This window comes from Propithecus coquereli, unplaced genomic scaffold (genome assembly GCF_000956105.1).
Source record: "Propithecus coquereli isolate 6110/MARCELLA unplaced genomic scaffold, Pcoq_1.0 Scaffold142, whole genome shotgun sequence".
In the NCBI taxonomy this organism is placed as follows: domain Eukaryota; kingdom Metazoa; phylum Chordata; class Mammalia; order Primates; family Indriidae; genus Propithecus; species Propithecus coquereli.
Window position 1 is genome coordinate 5034380 of NW_012138525.1, and position 24708 is coordinate 5059087.

At 58.4% G+C, this 24708-nt stretch overlaps 3 protein-coding genes across 6 annotated transcripts in view; all 3 read left to right on the forward strand.

Moving 5' to 3' along the window:
* The first annotated feature begins 795 nt into the window (after positions 1 to 795).
* Positions 796 to 8421, forward strand: PIP5KL1 (phosphatidylinositol-4-phosphate 5-kinase-like 1). Its single transcript, XM_012639671.1, has 10 exons — positions 796 to 825; positions 1595 to 1798; positions 2917 to 2967; positions 3177 to 3331; positions 3635 to 3759; positions 4134 to 4168; positions 4257 to 4312; positions 5431 to 5543; positions 5836 to 5989; positions 8154 to 8421. Exons 1-10 carry the CDS (start codon positions 796 to 798, stop codon positions 8419 to 8421), a joined length of 1191 nt encoding a protein of 396 aa, XP_012495125.1.
* Positions 8422 to 11893: 3472 nt separating this feature from the next.
* On the forward strand, positions 11894 to 20990 carry ST6GALNAC4 (ST6 (alpha-N-acetyl-neuraminyl-2,3-beta-galactosyl-1,3)-N-acetylgalactosaminide alpha-2,6-sialyltransferase 4). Of its 3 annotated transcripts, none has more exons than XM_012639760.1 (6): positions 11894 to 12111; positions 12455 to 12538; positions 14036 to 14218; positions 16800 to 17212; positions 19236 to 19343; positions 20316 to 20990. In XM_012639760.1, exons 2-6 carry the CDS (start codon positions 12527 to 12529, stop codon positions 20503 to 20505), a joined length of 906 nt encoding a protein of 301 aa, XP_012495214.1. In that variant the 5' UTR covers positions 11894 to 12111; positions 12455 to 12526; the 3' UTR covers positions 20506 to 20990. The 3 variants fall into 3 exon arrangements, with proteins under 3 accessions (XP_012495214.1, XP_012495215.1, XP_012495216.1); XM_012639761.1 differs by having other exon boundaries at positions 11894 to 12103; XM_012639762.1 differs by lacking the exon at positions 19236 to 19343 and having other exon boundaries at positions 20316 to 20975.
* Positions 20991 to 22919: 1929 nt separating this feature from the next.
* ST6GALNAC6 (ST6 (alpha-N-acetyl-neuraminyl-2,3-beta-galactosyl-1,3)-N-acetylgalactosaminide alpha-2,6-sialyltransferase 6) overlaps positions 22920 to 24708 on the forward strand; it is a 16414-nt gene continuing 14625 nt past the window's right edge. For both annotated transcript variants that reach the window (XM_012639763.1, XM_012639765.1), the window contains exon 1: positions 22920 to 22934. The gene's annotated coding sequence lies outside the window, so the exon portion shown is untranslated. The remainder of the gene's footprint in view (positions 22935 to 24708) is intronic.

The window sequence follows — 24708 nt, forward strand, 5'->3', positions numbered from 1 at the left end:
AAGGTGATGCGATCAAGAGTAGGGGGAGGGGACGCCTGGTTAGAGCGGGCGAGATAACAAGGCAAGTGAAAGTCTGGGAAAAGAATTGTGAGGGTTTGGTGGCCGAGGAACTGTAGGGGCCTGTGTGGCTGAGTGGTGGGTGTAGGGAGAGTGGACGGACGGGCCTGGGGCCATGGTGAGGAGTTTGGATTTTGTTCCATTGCCCTGGGAAGCCACTGGAGGCTCCAAGCATGAGAGTGACATCATCTGATTTACGGTTTTAAAAGATCACGCTGGCAGCTGTGTCCCTCCCTCTCGCTCACCACTAAATCCCCAGGGCCTGGCACTACTGGCTCAAAGTGGGCGTTCAAAACATGTGTGTTGAATGAATGGATGCCCTGACTCTCCTGTGACCTGGAGGCAGTCACCTTTTTCTCTGCATCTTAGTTTCCGCACACGAGAAAGTCAATGAGAATTTCACGGCAGAGTGGGTGGGCGGGACAGGATTTAGGTTACTCGCTTCCAGGCAGCCCCCAGACCCGAGTCCCCCACCCCAGCGGGGAAAACGGGGGGACTCTCCCTCTCGGGGACCCTAGCCAAAGCCGGACGGCTCCGCCCCGCCTGGGCCGCGGTCCGAAGGATGCTGCAGCCGCGGGGGCGGGACCCGCCGGCGATCTCCAGCGCCCCCCACGCGGATTGGGCGCTGCCGTGACCGGCGCCGCGCGATTGGTCGGTCGCGAGGCAGGGGCGGGGCCTAGCTCCCGCAGCGCGGCGGCAGGGAACTCACCCAAAGCCCGGAAAGCTGCAGCGGGGGCGATGGCTGCGCCGAGCCCGGGGCCCCGCGAGGTAGGTGCAGACCCGAGAGAGGACAGGAGAGGGAAGGGGTAGTGGGCAGGGGCCGGGCCTCCCGTCGTGAGCGGCGCGGACACGCCCCCATCCGAGCGGGGAGGGGCCCTGCCCTGGGTGAGGACCAGGACACGCCCCGCGTGGGGGGGCAGGTATGGAGGGGGCGGTCTGGCGGGTATCCCCGAGGACTCCCGCAGTTTCCTCATTGAGGAAACGGGGACGATGACAAAAGCTCCTGCTGGTGTGATCCCAGCGTGGCGCTGACCCTCCGCGGGGCCTGGGGGGCTCAGCGTGCACGAGGGAAGTAGATGGACTGAATCGCAGCATCACAGCTCCTACTGTCCAGGGTTCCTGTGCAAGGAGCTCAAACCAACAGCAGTAACAGCTAATACCTGCCAGGAAGGAGTTAGAGTTCTCACGTGACAACTGAGACAATAAGGCACGGAAAGTTTAGGTGACTTACCTAAGATCACACAGCAGGTGAGAGACGCTCAGTCTCGGCCAGGTTTGACTGCCGCAGCATGCTCTACCGACTGACCGTGTAACCATCACTCTATGTGGGTGCCGACTACATGCCAGGCGCCATGTGGCCCCTCACAAACACCTGGGGAGGAGGGTACCAGCATTATCCCAACTTTACAACTGAGGAAACTGAGGCAGAGAGAGATGGGGGAAGTCTCACAAGTAGAGGGAGTGGGACTTGACCCAGGGTCATTCCCCTCTGAGATGCTGCCACATGGTCTTTGCTTTCTGTGCCTCCCCCCACCAGGTCCTGGCCCCCTCCCCAGAGGCTGTGCGCAGAGCACCCACCTCCAGCTCCAGCTGCCGTGGGCTCCTCTGGCGCCTGCGAGACAAGCAGTCTCGCCTCGGCCTGTTTGAGATCAGCCCGGGGCACGAACTGCATGGGATGATGTGTATGATGCAGGCGGGGCTGTGGGCTGCCACCCAGGTCTCCATGGATCACCCACCGACGGTGAGTGGCCAGTCTGTCCTATGCATCCCCACACCAATGGCAAGCCTGAGCTGGTGCCCTGCCTTGCTAATACTGCAGACCTGGGGATCAGAGAGCGCTATCGGGGCAGAAGGCAGGGAGGGAGGAACATTCTGGTGGAAGCTGGAAAGCCCAGGGTTGGGGGTGGGAGGACCCCCAGACTCAGGTGGTTGCTGTGTGACACCAGGTGCGCCTCTGCCTATCTCTGAGCTTCAGTGGCCCCATCTGTATAATGGAGGGGGATTGTACTCTTGGTTTCTGAGGCCCTCCCAGCCCTGCCAGAGTATATGGTTGAGAAGGGACCCCACCCCCACCCTGCCAGCCTGGCCTGTCCTCTCTGGAGCTCAGGCTGGGGCCAGGCTGGCTCAGCAGAAAGGGTCACCCAACTGCAAGCTCAGCAGCTGGGCAGGCTCTGGTGAGCATGTGTGTTGTCTGTGTGTGTGCATGTGTGCACAGTGTGACCACATCCCACAGGCCAAGTCCTGGCGCAGGGACCTGGAGGTCCAGGGAGTGTAGGGGCCTGAGAGAGTCCTCTAAGCCACAACCTGACCTCATCACCTGCTGAAAATCTTCCATGGCTCCCCAGTACTCAGCATGGCCTCGACAGCCTGCAGGCTCCAAGGGCTAAGTGTCCAGCCTTGTTCATACACCACCTCCCTTACTGGCTGCAGCCACTCAGGCCCTTCTTCCCTTGCTGGTGGCCACCAATGCTGTTTCACCACTGTGAGCACCCTGCTCCTCTCCACTTCCCTTCAGATTTCAGCTCAGAGGTCGCCGTTCCCAGGAAGCTTCTCTGATCCTGCCCCTCCCAGGCTGTGTCAGGCAGGTCCGTGGCTTCAGGACCATGCCCTTGTACTGGGATGGAATCTAGCTGGCTTGCGGTGGTTGAGACACACCACATACATCTGCCTCAAGTCACCCTTGTCCTCCCTGCAGCCCATCTGTCCACCTCAGGCACACCCAGAGACAACTCAGGTCCCTGTTTCCTGAAGGAATGAAACCAGAGGAAGGGGGCTAGGCCAGGTGCGGGACACTTGGTGATCCTGGGGCAGGCAGTGGGGGATTGAGACTTGCCCTGAGTTCCTCTACCCTCCCTGCAGGGGCCGCCCTCCCAGGAGGACTTCTCCGAGGTCCTGACCCAGGTTCACGAGGTAGGAAGCCCAAGACTCCTGCGCGGGAGGGGGTATGTACCCGTCTTAGCTCTCTCTCCTCCTCAGTTTCCCCATCTGTGCAGAGGGAGTGATGGCTTGCCTAGGAGCTTTGCAGGAAGGGTGTGGTCACCCTGACCCTCCAGCACTAGGGCCAGCTGGGCACCTGGACTCACGTGGACACTCTTGGGACTGCTCTTCCTCCCCCATAGGGCTTCGAGCTGGGCACTCTGGCTGGTCCAGCCTTTGCCCGGCTGCGCCGCTGCCTAGGCCTGGCAGAGGAGGACTATCAGGCTGCGCTGGGCCCCGGCGGCCCCTACCTGCAGTTCCTCAGCACCTCCAAGAGCAAGGCCATCTTCTTCCTGTCGTGAGCTTGCTCGGGCTGGGGCAGGGGTGAGGGTGGTGCTCTTGGGGGGAGGGAGGGCAGAGCCGTGGGGAGTGCTCCCTGGGGAGAGGACCAGAGCAGCCAAGGCCAGGAAGGGTCTGGGCCGGATGGAGGTCCGATGCAGGGAGGAGAGACTGAGGGCGAGGGGCGCAGGCGAGAGGGGCGGTGGCGAGGCTGGGAGCCGAGACTCGGGAGAGAGATCCACGTGCACAGGCCGGGGCAGGGGGACCGGTGGGAGCCGCTCCAGCCCAGCCTGGGCAGTGACCTCTCCCTCCCGCCCCCCAGCCACGACCAGCGCTTCTTCCTGAAGACCCAGCGGCGCCGGGAGGTGCGGGCGCTGCTCGCCCACCTGCCCCGCTACGTGCAGCACCTGCAGCGGCACCCGCACTCGCTGCTCGCCCGGTTGCTGGGTACGGGGGCTGGGGGAGGGGGTCGGTGGGGTCTGGTCCTAGGTGGTAACGCATCAGGGAAGGCGGGCGCCTGTGGGCGGGGCCATGTTCTGGGGTGGGCCCAAAGGGGCGGGTTTGGGATTGGACGTCCTAGGGGAGGGAATGTGGGCGTGGCCATGCCTGTGGGCGGGGCATCACTGGGCTGGGTCTAGGGGTGGGGTCCAGTCGCACATGGACTCCAAGCCAAGGAGGGGGTCTGGGGGCGGGGCCTAGAGGGATAGGCTCAGGATGCGGCGGATCTTGAGAAGGAGGAATGACCTGGGGCTCGGGCTGGGCCCGGGTGGACCCGGGGTTGTGGAGTTTGGGGCCCTCACCTGGCGCCCTCTCACCTGCAGGAGTGCACAGTCTGCGGGTGGCCGGGGGAAAGAAGGTGGGTGAGGCCAAAGCGAGGTTGCTGGGCGGAGGGGCGGCTGCAGGGTGAGAGCCTGGCTTCCCTCACTCCCTATCCCGGTCCCCAGACGTACTTCATCATCATGCACAGCGTTTTCTACCCCGCCGGCCGCATCTCCGAGAGGTGAGTCCGCGGCAGCAGGCCTCAGGGCCCGACCCCACCTGGAACGTGCCCCCTGAAGCACCCACACTCACTAGGTAGACAGCGAAACTGAGGCCCAGGAAGGAGAAGAGAGGATCACACGATCTGGCGGGTGGGAGACAGTGACAACCACGGCCAGCATCCCTTGAGCACTCAGTATGCCTTAGGCGCCGTGTTGAGCCATTTGTATTCTTTTTCTTTTGTTTTGTTTTCTTTTTGAGACAGGGTCTTGCTCTGTGTGCTGGGCTGGAGTGCAGTGACGTCATCCTAGCTCGCTGCAACCTCCAACTCCTGGGCTCAAGCGAGGCTCCGCCTCAGCCTCCCCAGAAGCTGGGACCACAGGTGCACTCCACTATGCCCAGCTAACTTTTAAATTTTTTGTAGAGAGGGGGTTCTCACTATGTTGCCTAGGCTGGTATTGAACTCTTGGCATCAAGGGATCCTCCTGCCTCAGCCTCCCAGAGTGCTGGGATTACAGGTGTGAGCCACTGTGCCCAGTCTATCACCTTCTTAACTCCCAGAATGACGCTGAGGGCCAGCTGTTGTTCTCCTCATTTTATGGATGAGAAACTGAGGAAGGTTCAGAAGGCCACACAGCTAATGTGCGAGGAGCAGGTATTGAAACCCGGCCTCCCTGGCTGCACAGAGCCTCTGCGCCTTCCAGCCCTGTTCTGCCCACAGGTTCCCCATCACCGCTTCCTCAGCGCCATCAGCTTCCCTCATGCCCTCCTGGTGCTGCTGTCTAGGGAGCCCTGTGTCTGGGACACCCTCAGTGATGACAAGGTGCCAGGAGGCAGGCACAGGCAGGGCTAAAGCCTGGGTGGGCCTGCAAAGGCCTGTGTTTGAACTCCTGCTCTGCTCTTTGCTTACCGTGTAGCCTGGGCAAGTCAGAGGAACTCTCTGAGCCTGTCTCTTTATCTTTAACTTGGAGACAGTAAGGGAGCAGGGCTGTGCTGAGGACTAGGGACAGTGCAGGCAAGGAGTTTAGTGCTTACATCAACAGTCACCAGTGGAAGCTCTTGTTTCTAACTATTACCTTGCGAGGTTCCCTGTCTGTGTCAAATCTATGAAAAGCTGAATTCTGCACCCCCATCTCCCAGGTATGACATCAAGGGCTGCGAGGTGAGCCGCTGGGTGGAGCCAGCCCCTGAGGGCAGCCCTGTCATCCTGGTGCTGAAGGACCTCAACTTTCAGGGCAAGACCATCGACCTGGGTAAGCCACGGGGAGGTCCCTGCCCACTCTTCATCCATGCAGGGTGAAGTTTAGACGGGTGCCCACACAACCCTCTGCATGAGTTGTTAAGAGCCCAGATTCTGGTGTCAGAGCAGAGTTCAAATTCTGGCTCCACCATTAATAGCTAGGTGACCAAGGCAAATTAGAGATGACTTTCCTTATTTGTGAAATGGGGACGGTAATGACACCTGCCGTCGCTGGGCAGGAGCGCGTGGAGCACGGTGGCCGGCCCACGCTGAGTGCTCAGGTGGGGGCACCGATGCTCTGGCAGGGCCCCAGCGGACCTGGTTCCTCCGCCAGATGGAACTGGACACCGCCTTCCTCCGGGAGCTCAACGTGCTGGATTACAGCCTCCTGATGGCTTTCCAGCGTCTCCACGAGGATGAGAGGGGCCCAGGCAGCAGCCTCATCTTCCGCATGGCCAGGTGAGCCCCGCACAGGGGCAGCAGCAGAGTGAGGTGATGAGAGTATGGGAAAGACAGGTGTGGAGGGGTGGGAGGGCCTTGTGTGTGTGGGGACAGCATAGGCAAAAGCTTGAAGGCTGGAGAGTACAGAACATGTGTGTGTACACATGTGTACACGTGTGTATGTGTGTTTAGAGGGAAGGGCCAGAGAAGCCGGTCTGGTAGGGGCCAGGGCCACAGCAGGGGACAGAACATGTGAGGTCCAGTGGCATTCTGAAGAATCTGTCTATTTTCTAGCAGGGGATGTGGCGCCATTGAAGGTTTCAGACAGAGGGAAAGACCTGTTTATTTTTGCCTTAGAAAGAGCCCTTGCCCCTTAAGCCAGTCATTCCACTTCCAGGACCCTGAGGTCATTGCCATTGGCACCATCATCACGTCCTCTCCTTTGTAGTAGTAACCATCTCTCCTTACATAGCAACCACGAGCTTCACTCAGAGGGTGGACTCATTCCCATTTTAGAGATGTGAAAACTGAGGCTCAGAGAGGGGAAGTGCAACTTCAGAATAACTTTCTGACGACTCTTGTTAATACATAATTACTTGGGTTTTAACTCTCCAAGGCCCATCTCTGTGGCCGAACAGAATCACATAGAGGTTAGGCCAGGCACTTTAGGACACAAAGCCCATTGAGCCAGTGGGTGGACAGGGAAGTGAAAGATGAGGTCCACTCATCCAGCCCCCTGTTCCTGCTCCTTGGAGGAAGAACTTGGGTTGGGTGAGGCTTGGGCAGAATCCAGAGTAATGGCTCCCCGCAAAGCCTGTGGCTGGGCTGGGCATGGCCTGGGATGGTGGCATGCCTGTCATGGGACACAGAGACCCCCACATCTGCCCATCCAAGCTAGGTCAGCTTGTCCCTTACCGTTCACCCCCAGCTGGTGCTTAGGGCACTGCTGTCATTCAGCCAGTAAATTTTGGCTTGCATAGAATGGTGTTGTAATATTGAAATATTTTCATGTTGACTGTCCCAGCCCCACCCCCACCCAGTTCCCAGCCCTCAACTCAGAACACCCCTGGTCCACATCTCCCCATCATCCAGGTACCCCTGGCACCCCAGAGGGTACCGGCATGCTGCTCAGGCTCTCAGACCTCTGTGTTCTGATTGGTCAGCACTTGGGCAGGGCTTGTCTCTCATGGCTTATTTTGCCCCCTTACCCTGCAGGACAGGAGTAAACACTCTCAGCGACCCTCGAAGGACAGAGTTAGGGAATTGAACCTGCTTCTGCTGGGGGGTTGGGGAGGCGCCAGCCAAAGGCATCTTCTGATTTGTAATACAGTTTGAGGCAAAGCACACATGTACTGTTTGCAAACTGAAGCTGTTGGATTTTGTTTCACAAAACTTCAGCTCTGAGACCATGAGACTTCCAGGGCTGGATGACCCCAAACGGAAGTTTAGGAATTAACCAAATAAGGGTCTTACCTGAAGTCATGTGACACCTAAGTGCAGAGCCAGGGTCTGTATGACCCAAAAGCGCTGGACTAGAGCTACCCAATAGAAATATAATTCAAGCCACACAATTTGTTTTGTTTTGTTTTTTGAGACAGGTCTCACTCTGTTGCCCAGGCTGGAGTGCAGTGGCATCATCATAGCTCGCTGCAACCTCACACTCCTGGGCTCAAGTGATCCTCCCGCCTCCGTCTCCCAAAGTGCTAGGATTACAGGCATGAGCCACCTCACCCAGCCTATGCCTGTACCTTTAATTTTTTTAGTAGCTTCATTTTAAAAAGTTCAAAGAGATAGGTGAAATCAATTTTAATAATACAATTTAGTACTCAATACATCCAAGATTTTATCATTTCATCTAATCAACATAACAATTGATGAGATATTTTACATTCTTTTCTTCCTACTGTCTTCGAAATTCGGTACGTGTTTTACACGCACAGCATATCTCTGCTGGGACTGGCTGCATTTCAGTGGCCACGTGTGGCCAGTGGCTAAGACCTGGACAGTGCACCTCTAGGCGTCAACTGCACCTTACTCGGCCTCGCAGTTTACCTGACTTCACAGACCCGGGCACACAGGTGTGGGAATGAGCCAGAGATGAGCGGCCTGGCCGGGCTTCCAGGGCCGACTGGCTGGGGCTCCCTGGAGGAGGCGGCAGCCTCACCCCACTGTCGGCCCCCAGGTCTGTGCAAGGGACACAGAGCCCAGAGGAGCCGGGAGCTCAGAACCGCCGGCTGCTGCCTGACGCCCCCAACGCCCTGCACATCCTAGACGGGCCAGAGCAGCGCTATTTCCTGGGCCTCGTGGATCTCGCCACAGTCTACGGGCTCCGCAAGCGGCTGGAGCACCTGTGGAAGACACTGCGCTACCCGGGCCGGACCTTTTCCACTGTCAGCCCTGCTCGCTACGCCCGTCGCCTCTGCCAGTGGGTGGATGCGCACACCGAGTGACCGGCGCGGCCCTCGCTCTGCGCTTCTGGACCCGGGACGCTCGCCTGCAGTTCCCCCGTTGGCCATCAGGGGGCAGCATCCCCTAACTAATCCCATAACAGCGCTGCCCCATTTGGTGGCGGTGCTGTGCCCGGCATCGTGCCAAGCACGCCCCTACTTTAGCTCATTTAATCCTCAAAAAATGCTATTATTCTCTTTTTACAGACCATGATATGGAGGCTCAGGGGGTGAAGGGACTGAGCAAGATCATTCAGCAATAAATGCTGGAGCCAGGAGTCGACCATGCCTTTTGGACTCCGGAACCTGTATTCTTAACCACCAACTCCCGCAGCGCATCCTCCTGCTCTGGGGAAGGGGGTAGGCTGAAGGCTCCAGCCCCCTTGTCGTCCAGATGGGGAAACTGAGGCCCAGAGATTTTAGGGGCTTACACATTGGTAAGTGGCAAGGTCAGCTGGAGAATTCAGGCCTACCGACTCCCTGCTCCTGACTTTGGGCTCTACTGGCCCTACTGGCCTCCCTCCAGGATGGCCCCTTGCTCCTGTTCCTCTAGGGGTGCAGGTGGGAGGATCTGGGGTCGTAGGGGCTTCCTGGAGCTCTGGGAGGCATTCTGATGGGCTCCATTATTGATCTCACGTGAGCTCTGCCCTCCTCTGGAAGTCACTTTTCTCATCTGTGAAATGGGGGCAAGGGTCAGTGGTCAGACCAAGGCTAGGTGCATAGACATCACCAGGAGCCTGCACAGCCCTGATCACTCCTTCTCCCCCCTCCAGGACACTCCAGCCTGGCCTCTGACCCCAGTTCTGACCATGCCCAAGCGGGCCTTTCCTCCAAAGCTACTCTAGGGTCTGGCTGTGTGACCAGGACAAGGTGCTAAACCTCTCTGTGCCTCAGTGCTCTAATCTGTAAAGTGAAAAGGATGAAAACGGACCTCATTAACTCATTAAACATTTATTGAGCACCTGCCATGTGACAAGCCCTCTGCTGGGCGATGGGGACCTGGGGATGAAGCAAGATGCAGAGATTCTGCCTTCACAGAACTCATGGGACTCACAGCCTGGGGGGACTCACAGACTGGGTGACAAAAGCAGCCTGGAGTGACAAAGCCTCAGGGAGAAGCACGGGACCATGGAGCTGGAGGAAGGGCTCCCACCCGATCGTTTGATGGATGGTGTTGGGAGAGGGGCTTTAACTTCTACTCTGAGACTAGAAGAGTCAGAGATGACCCTGGGAGAGTCTCGGACCAAGGGAACAGCAAAGGCCTGGGGTAACAGAAGCCTGGCATTTGAAAGAAAGAAAATATATCAGAGGGGGAGGAGGCTGTGTGGGTCAAGAGCAGCCCCCCAGGACTGGGCAGCACAGGACCTTGGGAAAGCCACTCTGCTGCACCAAACGCCGCTGTTTCCACTGAGCGTCAGATGCCCCAGAGAAAGATGGCTGCCAGGGAGGGGACAGCTTATGCTGCGGGGCTGGAGCGTGGGTTCTGAGAATATATATTTGTAAAATACTGACATCACTCCTACTTGTCTGGATGACCTTGAGTGATTGCTCAACCTCTCTGAGCTGGCATGATCTAAGTGGAAATTTCTTGCTCTTGCTTAGCAGGAAGTTAAAACAGAGTACGTAAGGTCACACTCAGGAGGTGGAAGGCCATAGAGACTCGGGGTGGCAAGGCATCGTGGCAGGAACTGGGGTCTGGCTCCGACAGGCTGAGTCAGAGCCCCAGAATCTCACTCCCATCCGTAGGGATGACTCAGCCCCCTCTCCGCCCTCGCATCTGTGGCAGGGCTTGAGGCTGGAGGTGGAAGTGACTTGTCCAAGATCTCATGGGACCCAGTACGCCTGGCTCTCCTAACTCGTGCATTCAACAGACATTATTGAGCACCTAGTGTGTGCCAGGCACTGTGCAGGTGCTGGAGGTGCCTGAGAACATGGCTGGCCTGACTCCACTAAGCAAGGAAACCAGTTAATAAAGAGGGTGATGTCAGAGTGTGATAAATACAGCGAAAAAACTAAACTGGGGTGAGACAAGGGGGACGGGGTGCAGAGTTGGATAGGGTGGCTGGCAAGGGCTTTTCTGAGGAGCCGATGCTTGAGCTGAGTGACAAGAAGGGGCAGCCATGTAACTAGAGCTGTCTAGCAGAGGATGCAATGAGCGGTATGACTGGGGGGGCGGGCAGGAGGTCACAGCGTGCAGGGGCATGTAGGCTGGGGGTGAGGAGAGTGGGGTTTTGCCAAAGCCAAACTGAAGAGTTTCATCTGGGACTGTGGGACTTCCTGGTCTTGGTTTCACTGTGAACTTAGGATCCTCATCTACTCTGAGAGCGCAGGCCATTTGGGCATATCCCTGTCTCTGTGTGGCCGTAGTGAGGAAGGAGTTGCCTCTCTGGGGAAGTAATCATCACCTCACCAGCCACTGAGGGTGAGGTGAACTTGGACCACTGAACTTGGACCACTGCTCCCCAGGCGTGTCCAGGCTGGGGTGGGAGGGATAAGAAGCTGGTTCTCCAAGGAAGCCCCGAAAGGGCAGGGCCACTGCAGCGGGTTTCCTCCCAGCCCCTGAACGGGATGAGGGAGGAATGGAGGCCGAGAACACAGGCTTAGGGGATTTGGCTTTGACCCTGGAGTAGGTTAGACTCAGAAGGTTGCTGAGCTGGGGATGGACATCCTGGAGTCCTGCCCATACCTGAGCCTCTGAGAAAAAGGAAAAAGGAGTTTGCAGTGGGGGCCGGAGCAGGGGCCAGCGCCCGCATGGGAGGTGGGTGTGGCACGGGTGGTTAGATGACCTTTCTAGGCAATGCAACATTTTGCAAAAAAAGTTCTCAGAGGGGAACTGTGCTCTCCACCTCACCACAGGCTCCTCCTCCCACTGTTCCACAGCGGCCCTTTCAGCGCCTGCTGCCGCCAGCCTGGCGCCTGAGGGCAGCCAAGGGACCCCATGCGAACCTTCCAATGCGACACATTTCAGCACCTGCTGGGCCTAGGCCGAACGGATTGGGGTTTGGAGGACACTCTGGCAAGGAGGCCTTTGGGAGGTAAGAGTAGGTGGTCGGAGCCAAGGCGAGTGTCCTCTATTTTACTTGCTGGATCTGGCAACCCTAACAGCTTGAAACCCAGGGCTACCGGACCCAAAGCTCCTGCTTAGCTTCCCTGCCCAACCCCCAATTTCAGACATGGAGAAATTCAAGTCTGGACGGCCGCGCAACACCGCATGGTGGCTCCGACACCGTCTAGGTCCCCTTCCTCTGCCGCCCTGCCACCGCCACCCAGAGCACGAGCCCGCTAGAAATGCCACAAGAGGAAAACAGAGGTGACGCCGGAGCTCCGACTCCGCCCCCGGCGCCGAGGCCCCGCCCCCAGCCCGGAGGCCTCGGCGCCTTTCACGCACGTCCCGCCCCGCCCCGCCCCGCCCTGCAGGCCCCGCCCCCGCCTCCGGCCCCGCCCTTTTGGCTTCCAGCCTCCAGCAGCCGCGGCCGCATCGCCGCCTCCGCCCCAGGGATCCAGCTTCCAGCCGGGTCGGCCAGGCCCGCGGGCCATGGAGCTCCGGGCAGCGGATCGCGAGCCTCCTGCGCGCCCCAACCTGCCCGCCCGGTTAGCGCCCGGCCGGGAGAGGGGGCGGTGGAATCTGGACCGGCGGTGAAAATCCCACGTCCTGCCCGCCCAGGCCTCTCCATTCGTCCTCCGGGTAGGGAGGTAGGATGGATGGGGGGAAATCCGGGCTCCTGGCTCCTGGCTCTATCTGCCCCAGACCCGATGGATGACCTTGAGCCGAGGGCCCCCCCTCCCGGCTGCCTCTTCTTCCCCACCTGCACAATGGGGATTGGGTGAGCGGGAGGTCTCCCAAAGGTCACCGATTCCGGCTCCTTTAGGATGGGGACACTGCTTTCCGGTGTTAGGAGACTTTAAGGCACTGGACTCCCAGGCACCATCTGCCTTGACCCCGGCCCGACCCCTCCTGCCTCACTTTTCCCAGGCAGCCTGGGACCCCGTCTGCCTTATTCCCCACTTATCCCTCTGAGTTTCTGCGTCTTGGCAGGTGTCCAGCTCCCACTCCTTCCCAGCCCCAGCCCTGGAGGCAGCCCCGGGACTACTGAGGGACGACGACAGCATGAAGGCTCCGGTAAGTGGTGGAAGGAGAAGGGGTCCCAGGGGACTTGGAGGTACCTTCCAGCAGCCTCAGCAGCCTCTCCTCCCCAGGACTGATGGTCACACCTGACCCCAGCGCTCCGGCCCCAAAGTCCAGCCTTGTTCTTGCAGGCTCTGTGGCTCCAAGCAGGTGCATTCCTTTGCGGTTCAGTGCCTCGCTCTCCTCCCCTGTGGAGTGGAGGTGACAGTACCTGGGGGTGGGAGATGGTGAAAGTTCAGGAGCCCCTGGTTGTGGGAGAGAGACCTGGATGTTGGGGGCAGTTAACCCCACTGTCTGAATCAAGGTCTCTGGGTCTCTGGTTCCTCGTTGGTGGGGGAGCAGGCGCTAGGCAGAGCCTGAGGCCTCAGGGGCTGAACCACCTCCGTGGAACAGCTGGCCACACAGAAGAGACTTATTTTTAGAAGCTGATGTAGCTGTGGGCTGAAAAACGGTGGGCCTCTGAGCAGGATGTGCCGCGGTCAGGGTGGGGGATGCTTTCACACTTCTGATTTTCAGAGAGCACCAGCCAGCTGCTAGGTGGTTTCTGAGGGGTGCCCTTGCGACTTGTGCCTTGGGCCTAGAAATTGGAGCCCAGAGAGACACAGGTGGTGACCAGTGTAGCCCAGCACACAGTGACAGACCCAGGGTTCTGTCCTCCACCAATCCCCTCCTGGAAAGCTAAGTCTGCCAGCAGGTCCAGCCCCAGGCCAGAAGGCCAGAGGGCCAGAGGGCTTCCTGGTTCAAATGGCCGTTGGCACTAGGTTTCTGGAGGCGGGAGGCTCTGGGCAACAGCTTTTCAATTATTGAAACCATTTCTTGAATGACGCTTCCCTGAATCCCTTTCCGCCTGCTGAGCTGCTGACCCAGATCAAGATCATCAGCTAGGGGGACTGCCACTGAGTCAGCTGGGGGCGGGATGGAGGCGGGGCCGGCCCAGGTGGCCCTGGTCCGTGCGCTGAAGGGGCTGGCAGCCCTTCTTATGTGCCACTCTCCTGTTCTCATGTGCACAGCACTCTAGAGCGTACAGAATGCTTTCACCGCTGTCCTCGCTGTAAGGTCCCACTGTGGGCGTTATCGGAGGACTCTATAGAGGAGGGATTTGTAGAGGAGGAGACAGGCCCAGAGAGAGGGAGAGCCACACTCAAGGCTGCACAGCACCCAGGCTTCTGCTTAAGAATGTGGGCTTTCCAGCCCATGTTTAAGGTCCCACATGCTGTTTCCTTGCCACGTGGCCTTGAGCTACACACTTCATCCCACACTGGTTTCCTTGTCTAGAGTACAGGGATAGTGACAGCGTTATCCCCAGGACCAGTGTGGCCAGAGCCTGGAAGCCCCAAGTAAGGCATGAGTAATGGAGACTGGGCCTTCTACTGCTATTCTAGGAGCTGCCGAAGTGGGGTCCAGGCCCGGGAAGCCGGGTGCACCCCCTGCAGAGGCTCCTGGGAGTCCTCCTGCCCCCATATACACCCCCCTGACCACTGTCTCCCTCAGGGCCGGCTCCTGCTCATCCTCCTGTGCTCCTTGGTCTTCTCTGCTGTCTACATGCTTCTGTGCTGCTGGACCTGCCTGCCCCTCTGCCTGGCCACCTGCCTGGACCACCTCCCTCCCGGCTCCAGGCCCACCGTGCCGGGGCCCCTACACTTCAGTGGCTATAGCAGCGTGCCGGATGGGAAGGTGAGTCGGCCAGGCAACATGTCAAGGGCAGGCCCGGCTCCCCTAACTCTAGGGGGTATTGAAAACTGGACTTGTGCCAGGCCAGACTGGACCCCAAGCTTGGCCCCTTTGCTCACCTGCTGTGTGATCCAGGCCAGTTACTTCACCTCTCTGAGCCCTGAGCTATAGGAGGAAATGGATTTCTTATTGAGCAAATGTTGCTTGTCTGCTTCAGCTGGATGCTGGGGGAAAACGATGAGTTGGGGCGGCTGCCATCCTGGGACTGCCAGTCCAGTGGGAGAGACGGACACAGCACAGTGTGCTATGTGCATTCTAGCTATCTTCCGATTCATCTCTCTGCACACACAATCCGTTCAACAAGTGTGTACTTGGCACCTGCCATGTGTCCGGCCTCGTGCCAATGGCTGCTGAGGATAGGACGTGGGGGCCCAGGGGTGACGAGACAGGCACAGCCCCTGCCCCATGGTGCCCACCGCTGCATGCTTGCTCTGCCTGGCGAGGTGCAGAGCCCTTTGCACCCCTCACCCTGACTTTGGCAGCCCCGCCTGGTGGGTTTCTCCTCCAGCGAGTGCCCTCAGAGGGGTCTGTATCGATGCAGGGTGTGGCACGCTCCCAGTCTGAGTTTGATGGCGCTGTGAGTGGCAGGCACAGGAGGCTGCTCAGGGACGCTGGCTTGGAGGACACGTGTTTCAGGTCTTCATCTGTCTGAGCCTCCGTTGCCTCCTCGTCTGTCAAAGCCGATTGTTGCAGTTCCTGCCTCTGTAGGGTTGCGGAGACCATTCAGCCGGACGATTCGCGGACAGTACACAGAACACACGCTGTACAAATCTTTGATGAAGAAACAGAACAACTCAGGGGCTCAAACTCTCATGAGCCACAGAATGGGCTCATGTGGGACACAATGCACAAGTGGGACAAATGTCCGGGTGGGCTGGGTGGACGCTGTCCCATCTGCCACGTGGTGGCCAGTGTTTACTTCAGACACACAAACCTCACAGGGATGCGAGCCCAGGGAGGCCGGGTCCTCCTCGTTTTCCTTCAGAGAAGCAGGCAATCTAGAATTTGAATGTCAAAAAGGCCAATTCTTATAAATTAAGAATTAATGAAAAAATTTAAGGACCTTGTGAGGGACAAGCAGAATACCTCCTGGGGCTGGTGGTGACCTTGGATCAGAACAGATCCCGGGTTGTTAGGCAGGCCCAAGGCGACGGCAGAAGAAGGAAGCCTTGTTCTCTGTTGCTGTGGTGTGGAAAATGGCCGAGTCTCTAAATCAACATTATGTCGGCTATAAAATGTCCCTAAGTGGGATGTGACGGTGTACTTTTTATTGGCTGGAATTAATGTCCGTGCCACTTTCCTTGCCTCTGTAAACCTGGGATCCTCCAGGAGGCCGCGAGTGTGGAGGGAGGGGCACGTCTCTCTCTGGGAGCCTGGGCCCCTGACCGCCAGGGGATCTTGCAGGCTGTGGCTCAGCTTCTGCCGCCCGGGTTGGGGGGGCGAGATGACAAGCTAGGGTAGGGCCCTCTCTGTGCGCGGGGTCTGTGCATATCACCTCCAGGCATTTAGAAAAATTTCATCAGCTTCGTTGAGGCATAACTTACACAAAACGAAGTTCACCAATCTTAAACGTACGTTTCAGTAAGTTTTGGCAAATGTACACAGTTGTGTAACAACCACAACCGTCATGAGTAGAAATTTTCTGTCACCCCCAAAGTTCTGTCGTGCCCTTTGGCAGCCCTCTCTGGGCTGATTTTCAGGAGTCTTTTTTCACATCTGTATTGTGTGCTAGGTTTTCAGGAGTTTCGATAGAGGATTATTGGCTTTCACGGGGGAAAATATCATCCTCTCCGTGAGACTGGGGCACCATGCCCGGCCCCTTGCACTATCTGACTCCTTCACCTGTGTGCCACCAGCTCTCTATTTTCTCCAGGCATTTCTCATTGGAACCTCACAAGTAGGGCAAGTAGACGCTGTTTGCACCCCCATTTTTACAGATGAGGGAATTGAAGCTCACAGAGACCGAGTGACTTGGCCTCAGGCCGCACAGCCAGGAAGGGGCAGAGCCAGGATTCAGGCTCAGGACCAGAGAGTCCCAAAGCTGTCGTGGGCACTGAAGACCCCCACTTTTACTTAGAAACTGGGCACAGCATGGGTGGGGCTCGGGCGGCGGAGGGCGTGGCCTAGGGGTAATTGTGAAAAGCTGAGGCTCGTGTTTACTTATGACATCCAGTCTGTGCCAGGCACTGTTCTAAGTATCTTATAAATATTTGCTCACGTAACCCTCAAAGGGCTTGATGTAGGGACTGTTAGGGCCTCAGAGACGGCAGCAGGGACAAGGACCACGAATATGGCTGATGAGAAAGCCAGGGCTGTGAGTGCAGAATCTTAGCTCTCCCACTTGCTGTCAACGTGACCCTGGGAAAGCCACCCCAGCTTCCCAGCCTGCAAAATGGGTTAATAACAAACAGTCCGAGCTGATACCTGATCAAGCAAAGTCCACGGGTGTTTCTGGGGGGAGGAGCAGGGGTGGAAGCTGGGTGCACTCACCTCTCTTTTTTTTCCCCTCTACCTCCCCCTGCAGCCACTGGTCCGAGAGCCATGCCGCAGCTGCGCCGTGGTGTCCAGCTCCGGCCAGATGCTGGGCTCCGGCCTGGGCACCGAGATCGATGGTGCGGAGTGCGTGCTCCGCATGAACCAGGCGCCCACCGTGGGCTTTGAGGCGGACGTGGGCCATCGCAGCACCCTACGCGTCATCTCGCACACGAGCGTGCCGCTGCTGCTGCGCAACTACTCGCACTATTTCCAGCAGGCCCGGGACACCCTGTACGTGGTGTGGGGCCAGGGCAGGCACATGGACCGGGCGCTCGGTGGCCGCACCTACCGCGTACTGCTGCAGCTCACCAAGATGTATCCAGGCCTGCAAGTGTACACCTTCACCGAGCGCATGATGGCGTACTGCGACCAGATCTTCCAGGACGAGACGGGCAAGAACCGGTGAGCCTGGGGCCTACCTGCCTGCTGGGGTCTCCCTGGCAGCTGGGGGCCTGTCCTCTCCAGCAGCCTCTTGTCCATCCGGGGTCTGCTTCGTCAGGCCCTGGGGATCTGCAGTGATGGAAGCAGACACGGTCCTGCCCTCCCATGAGGGCGCAGGAGGCAGAGGGACTGTCATTCATGGAACTTGCACACAGATCCCAAATGGTGGTGAGGGGCACTGGGCCTTGTGAGCACCTGGTAGAGAGCACTGGCCAGCGTGGGGAGGCGTTAGGGAGCACTACCCTTTGGAGGGCATGCTCTGAGATCTGCCTTGTCTCCGACATCCTCTTCGAGCACGGGGCATTGGGTTAATCACTCTGCGTTTGAGATCTCATTTTATCCCATACCCAGGAGAGCACCCCTGACCCCTGCCGGCCCCTCCTTCACGCCCCTGCTCCTCCCCCAGCCTCCAGAACTCAGGAAATCGAACTGTGCGCCTTGGCATTTTAACCGAAAACTTGGGCTGAGCCCCTGACTCCCCTTGTACTGTCACATGTAATGGCCCTGCGTGCCACCTTGACCTAAGCAAGCCTCCAACTTCTCCCACCCTCGAAACAGCCCCTGGCAGGTCTCCCTGCCACCTCCCTTGCCCCTGGCATCTGAGCTCAGCTGCAGTGAATTCATCCCATGAACACCTGCCCGTGACCTGCCAGCAGCTTTGTACCCACAGGGAGAATGAAGCCCAGTCTGCCCACCTGTGGCCTGCAAGTTTGTATGATCCAGCCCCTGCCTGCCTCTGTGGCCTTGGCTCCTTCGCTCACTCCGCCCCGGTCACGCTGGCCGCTGGCGCTTCTCGGAGATCCCTGCGTGTCTCCACATGCAGGCCTGCGCGTGCCATGAATGTTTTCCTCCCATATCATCTCGCTATGGGCTCCTCTTGCTACTCAGGGCTGGATGAAATGTCACCTCCTCTGGGAAGCCCTCCCTGGCCTGACTTCTAAAGGAGCACCTCCTGCCCTGACATTCTTTTATGTTTGTTTGTTTTTTTGAGACAGAGTGTCACTCTGTCTCCTGGGCTAGAGTGCCATGGCGTCAGCCTAGCTCACAGCAAACTCCAACTCCTGAGCTCAAGCGATCCTCCCACCTCGGCCTCCCAGAGTGCTAGGATTACCGGCGTGAGCCACCACGCCCGGCCTTGACATTCTTTATGTTACTCCTTTGTTTCCTTGTCATGGCAGCAGGTGTCACCCTCTAACATCATCTTATTTATGTATTTGTCTTCTTACCTTGGGAATGCTGGCACCAGGTGTGGCAGGTCCAGGGCCCGCACGGCGCCCGGGAGGTGTGGGTTGGATGCATGAACTAGCTCATGCCCACTCTGTGGAGGTTGACGTGGTGGCCCTCAGCAGGGAGGGTGCCCAGTGCTGCTACCCCAGAGAGCTGAGGCCTGGGGCCACACAGCCCCTCACTGCAAGTGGGGTGTGGGGGCTGGGCTGACAGTGTTCCTTCCCCATAACCACCCAGAATTATCCCCATTTCACAGATGGGTCTTGAGGCTCTCAGAGAGGTTAACAAGCAAATCTGATGCCCCACAGCAGAGTCAGGATTCAAACGAAAGACCATCTGGAAGACCACACAAGTCCCCCAACTTTTAACCACCGTGCTCTGCTGCCTCCTGCTGTCTCCCAAGCCTGGTCCCTTAGATGAGGAGAGGATGTGGCCAGAGCCCCTACACCCATCATCCGGGGCTTTGCTCAGGCTCTCGAAGCACAGCTTGGCTTAAGCCCTGCTTGGGTGGTGGGGAGTTGACCAGGCCTGGGTTGTGTCCAGCTCCACCTTTTGTTCCCTGCTGCCTTGGGCCGGCTCTGCCCCCAGCCTGGCTCCCCCAGGCGCGCTCTGTAGAGGTTGAGGTGAGGGACCCTTGGCTGGGAAAGTACCAAGCCCCGCTTCCCTGAGAGGGCTGAGGCCTGGGGCCGCCACAGGGCCCCTGCCCCATGCTGGGTGTTGGAGATGCCCGACTGATGTGTCCCTCCGCCCCACCCAGGAGGCAGTCAGGCTCTTTCCTCAGCACCGGCTGGTTCACCATGATCCTTGCCCTGGAGCTGTGCGAGAAGATTGTGGTCTATGGAATGGTCAGCGACAGCTACTGCAGGTCAGACCAGCCAGGCCCCGGGCTGGAGGGGAGCGGGGAGGGCTGTGGGCCCCTGCCCAGACCTGAAGCCAGAGGATTTAGGAGCTGTGGGGCGCAGGGTGTGTGGACTTCACTGTGGGTGGCCAAGGCACAGACACCCCTTGGGCACTGGGCCCTGCGAAGGAGCTCAGTCCCTGAACGGGCTCCCGGACCAATCCCAGCGCTGTGGTGTGGCCTCCGGCCCGTCCTTCCACCCCCGAGCACCTCCAGTTCCTCGTGTGTAAAATCGGGAAAAGCGTGGCAGCTTCCTCAGAAGGTTGTTGAAATATTTAGGGAGAGAATAATCTACAAAAGTGCTTACCACAAATCAGGGCATATCAGTGATACGCTACAGACAAGTTTTTACATTCAATATTGTTTCAACATCATAATATCAAGTTCAGATACAGTTATGGTATTATAACATTGTTATGTTACTATATTTCAATATTATTGTAACTAATGAGTTCAGAAAAGTCCCATGTTTTCACCCCGTGTTCTTTGGAGCTAGCTTGTTGCACACATGGGCGAGATGGCAGGCCCCTGTGTACCCCAGCCATGGCCCTGGCCTCACCATCAACATCAGGGAGGTGGGAGTGCAGGGCTGGTGGCTCTGTGCCGTGGGAGCCTGGTACCAGCAGGGCACTTTGCAGCCTTTATCTTCTGACCTACACTCTCACCCTGGAAAGTGGGTGTCACCATCTCCATTTTATAGGCGGGCTCTTAAGGCTCACGAGGTACACCTTCGGCCCAGAGTCACCCAGCTTGTAAGAGGCAGAGCCGGGGCTTCAGCCCTGGCCTTTGGGATCTGCAGGCTGTGCTGCTCCTTCCGTGTGTCCTGGCCTTCCTGGGACCAGGCATGGGTCTCCGTGGTGGTGGCAGGGTCTGGTGGGAGGTGGGTGGGTTCCGGTGTCCCACATCCATCCCGCAGCAGCGCTGCTCCCCACCCCACAGGGAGAAGAGCCACCCCTCGGTGCCTTACCACTACTTCGAGAAGGGCCGGCTGGATGAGTGTCAGATGTACCTGGCACACGAGCGGGCACCCCGAAGTGCCCACCGTTTCATCACTGAGAAGGCTGTCTTCTCCCGCTGGGCCAAGAAGAGGCCCATCGTGTTCGCTCACCCATCCTGGAGGACTGAGTAGCCCCTGTCACCCAGCCAGCCACCATGCCTTCACCAGTCTCTGTCCCATCCCAGGCCACCACACTCCACCGAAAACATTTAATGTATGGATCCTGACTCTAGCCACCTGCCCAGTGGACCTAGGGTTCCTTCTTGCCCTGCCCTGAGGACACCTGGAGCCATCTCGGGCCTCACGACTTGAAGGGGAGTGGAGAGGGGTGCCCTGTCTCTACCCTACTCCCTAAGCAATCCACAGCACTTTGGGGTTCCTCCCACCTCCTGGTCTATCAAGTGGCCTTTGTGCCTGGGGCTCATGGCCCACCACTCACCAGCATCGTGACCTTGTGCCAGTCCTGGTCCTACCCCCCAGCCGCCTTTGGTGCCACACTTCTCAGGCCGGTTGCCCTGGTTAGGGCGGTGCAAGCCTGGGGTCTGTTGGATGAAGGGGCCTTTGAGCCTGACTGCCAAGGCCATATCAGGAGCTTACGGGTAAATGTGTTTTCTGGACACTGTCTCCAGCGTGGTGATATGTCTGGGGGTGGGGGTCGTGGCTTCTGTCCCTGTCACAATCCCATAACCTGTTGACTCCAAGCCCTGAAGCCCTTTCCCAGCAACCTCCGGCGGATGGTGCCAGCGCAGCCCCTTCCCCAGCAGGTCGGGCTCCTCCAGGGTCTGGCCCCTTGGCTGCTCTGGCCCAGGAAACTGATCCCAAGTCAGAGGCTTCTCTGGGACCCCAGCTCTGCGCCCAGTGGGAGGGGAGGCAGGACCTGGGAGGAAGTGACTTCCTGGTCCCGTGGATCAAATTCCAAAGAGATAGGCGGTTAAATTCCCTATTAACTCCGGGGTCAGTCCCTCTGCAAAGCAGGAAGGTTTGGAGTGGCAGGCGGGTGCTGGGAGGGGCTGCTCGGAGGTGAGTCCATCCCACCTCACCCTCAGCCTGGGGCTTCCTTCTCTGAGCTTCTATTTCCTCACCTGACTTTGGCTTTTGCACCTGTTAATGAGGGTGTGCCGCCTCCCTGAGAGGGGGCTGGCGTCAGCCCATTTTACAGATAAGGTGAGGCCACTCAGCTAAAGGTCGACAGCCATAGAGCGGCTGAGCTGGATGCAATCCCAGGTCTGCGAGCTGAGCCAAGGACCTCGGCTTGCCCCCGCAGCTCGGAGGGAGCCCACAAGGGCTTGCCCCCTGCCTGCCCTTGTTCCTTTCTCTGGAGACCAGAAGACTAACAGAGCCCCCCAGGCCTTGGGCTCTCAGCTGAGATGGAGCGCTGGGGTTCTCGCTCCCGGCTCCAGGGGTCAGGGCCCTGTGCTTAGCTTAATACATACTCTGCTGTCGCCAACTTGAAATTCTTAATTTTTGTTAACAGGGGGCCTTGCATTTTCATTTTGCACTGGAGCCCACGCATTATGTAGCCAGTTGTGCCGGGGGCCCTGGGTGACCCAGCACACTCTCCCTACCACCCCTGGCCTTATCAGGAGCCTCTGGAGACCTGGCACTGGGCCCACAGCACTGCCTTTGCACCCTGCCTCCCCCTACCCAGTGGCAGGCGGGCCCAGAAGGCTCAGCAGGCAGGCGTGGGAGGAGGGAGGAGAGCCCTCAGCTGGTGAAGGGGCAGCCACTGGAACGCTGGAACCACCGCAGCTGCTGGCCTGGGGGTGGCTGGGCTCTGAGCAGGTGTTGGGCCAAGGAAGGGTGGGTGTAACTTGGCAGGTGGGGGATTGGGATGGGAGGTCTCCAGGCTCAGAAGGAGGGCCTGGAGTCAGCCCGGGGCCTTCTTCTGGTGCCACTTCCTGCTGTGGGGCCCTGGTGGCTTAGCACCCTTCCCTGGGCCACAGTTTTCTCATCTATGAAAGGTTAAAATAATCCCCACCTCATGGATTATATGAATGCAGAGACAATGGACTGTCCCTGAACTTAGGGCAGGGTTGGTGCTTGATATGTGGAGCTGTCATTTTAAATGGGGTCGTCTGCGGCCCTCGCCCCCACCCCACCCCACCCCCACCCCGCCTGGCCCCGCCCTGCCCTGGTGGTAACAGGCAGGAAGCACTCCCACCCCATGCGTTGTCTCCCTGCTCACAGCCTCATCGGGCGTCCAGGGCCTGGGGTCTGCTGGGATTTGAACTCAACCCCCTCCTGGAAGGGCACCTCCTCTTCCTCCTCCATCCTTCCCAGGAAACGCTGGCCCAGCCCTCAGGCCTGGAGACACAGAGCCTCCTTTGTCCCTGCCTTGCCCCTGGGTGGGGTGTTTACTGCTGGGTTGGCCCAAATAGTGTGTCTTTCTGGGGGTGGTGACCTGGCAGGAGTGATGCATCGGCCACTTCCTCTAGGCAGACGAAGATGACACCTAACAGGTGTGGTGGCTGGTTTCAGGTCTGCTGAAGGCTCTTCCAACCTCCCGACGAGGAAACCGAGGACTCTGCTCTTGCCACAGCGGGCCCTGCAGCTGCTAGAAGGTGAGTGGGGTGCCGGAGCCTCCCCACAGCTCTGGGGGGCACCTCGGTGTGCATCCCCTCTTTGGGCTTCTCTTTTCCTGTCCACATTCTGGTTCCTGTGCCCCTCAGCAGACTTGCTGGGGACCTGCCTACTTCCTCCTGAGCCCGGAGGGAAGCCAGGTGAGCCACACAGCCTGGAGGTGGCGTAAGGGGCCCCTTGCTCAGAAGGGCGCTGGGCCAGGCCAGGAGCTCATGCTCAAACCTCACATATGTAGGTGAGGAAGGGAACATCAGGCCTTCTGGGTACTGGTGTCCAGTGTCCTCTGTCATCTGGGCCCGTCACCACTCCAGCCTCTGTGAAGAACCAGGTACTTCCTCATTCCAGAGCCAGTGCCTCTGCTGGAGCCCAGGTCTCGGGACCAGGGGGCTATGGAGCAGCTCTGGTGTGAGGCCCCCACCTGCAGGCCGCCCTCACTGGCCTGTCCTCCAGAGGGAGAGAGGCTCCCGGCCTGCCTCTGCCCAGGACCTGCTGGGGTATCTTGGGCAAGTTCTGTCCTCTCTCTGGGCCTTGATTTTGCTTTCTGTGAATGGGGAACTGGGTAGCAGGGGAGGAGATCTTCTAGAACTACCCAGAACACCATGGAAGGGAAAAATCATACCATCTTGAAGAAGTTTGCTAAGGGGCAAGAAGAGGGGGTCACATGCCAGACCAATACCCGTGGGGCAGGAAGGGCTGAAGCAGAGGCCAGCTCCCCAGACCGTGGGGGAGGGGCCGGAGGGAGGGGCTACAGGGTTGGCCACAGTCACCATCCATGAATGTCCTGTGTGGCCTGGCCCAGCTCTCATAGGCCTGGGGCCTCGGTGTAGGACAAGGCCTAGTGGAATCCCAGCCCTGCCACCCATGTGTTCTCTGAGCCTCAGTTTCTTCGTCTGGAAAGTGGGGTAACAGTGGTACCCATCTCATAGGTTATTTTAAGGATTCAATGAGGTATGTTTGCAAAGTGCCTAGCACAGGAGTAAGCTGCTCTTTTTCTCGTCCTTATTATTACTGTTGACTTGGTGGTCATTGTTCTTGGGGCTCAGCAAGGGGAGCAGCCCTAAAGCAGAGCCTCCCAGGGTGAGCCCGGGCCCAGGGTCATGGCAGGTCTGAGTGGGCAGCTCCAGGTCCGGATCTGGTCCAGGAGCTGGGTTGAACTACTCACTCTCACTTCCTGGGTACAAGTCACTGAGCTGGGTTAGGGAGGATAGGGTTAGATGTCCCCATGCCTGGTGCAGCCTGCTGGGTGGCCTTAGGCTAGGGGCACTCCTTCTCTGGGTCCCAGCAATCAGGTTCCTCAGGCTCCCCACCTGACCGCCCTGTCCCCGCTCCTCGCTCCTCTCCGTAGTTTTCCATCCTGTGCCTGGTGGGGCAGGGCCAGGCTGTCCTGGGCCAGGACAGGGATGGGGCTGAGGCTTAGGAATCGGATGTAGGTGGGGAGGGGCTGGCAGGAAGGGCCACCCTCCTCCCCTTCCTGAGGGCCATGCCTTTATAGCCTGGAGGACCTTGGAGGACTGCTGACTTTTGTTTTAATTGAAAACAAAGTGTTATCAACTTACCATGTTAGTACAGTGCAAACATCCTAGAATTTTATAGAGGGAAAAGTAAAGGTGGCACCTAACCTTCCTGTCCCACTTCCACTCTCCAGGGGAAACTACTGTCGATAGTCCCAAGTGGATTCTTCCAGACACTTTATGTGTACATTTACAATTATCCACAGATGGTTGTATTTTTAAAAGACAAGCAAAAAAAAAAAAA

Excerpts from the sequence above, each read along its gene's own strand:
- PIP5KL1 (XM_012639671.1), top strand. The coding sequence starts at position 796 with ATGGCTGCGCCGAGCCCGGGGCCCCGCGAG. Across the intron at positions 826-1,594 it reads CGAGCCCGGGGCCCCGCGAG|GTCCTGGCCCCCTCCCCAGA; the intron begins GTAGGTGCAGAC and ends TCCCCCCACCAG. Across the intron at positions 5,990-8,153 it reads CTCATCTTCCGCATGGCCAG|GTCTGTGCAAGGGACACAGA; the intron begins GTGAGCCCCGCA and ends GTCGGCCCCCAG.
- ST6GALNAC4 (XM_012639760.1), top strand. Across the intron at positions 14,219-16,799 it reads GCAGCGTGCCGGATGGGAAG|CCACTGGTCCGAGAGCCATG; the intron begins GTGAGTCGGCCA and ends CTCCCCCTGCAG. Across the intron at positions 19,344-20,315 it reads GTCAGCGACAGCTACTGCAG|GGAGAAGAGCCACCCCTCGG; the intron begins GTCAGACCAGCC and ends CCCACCCCACAG.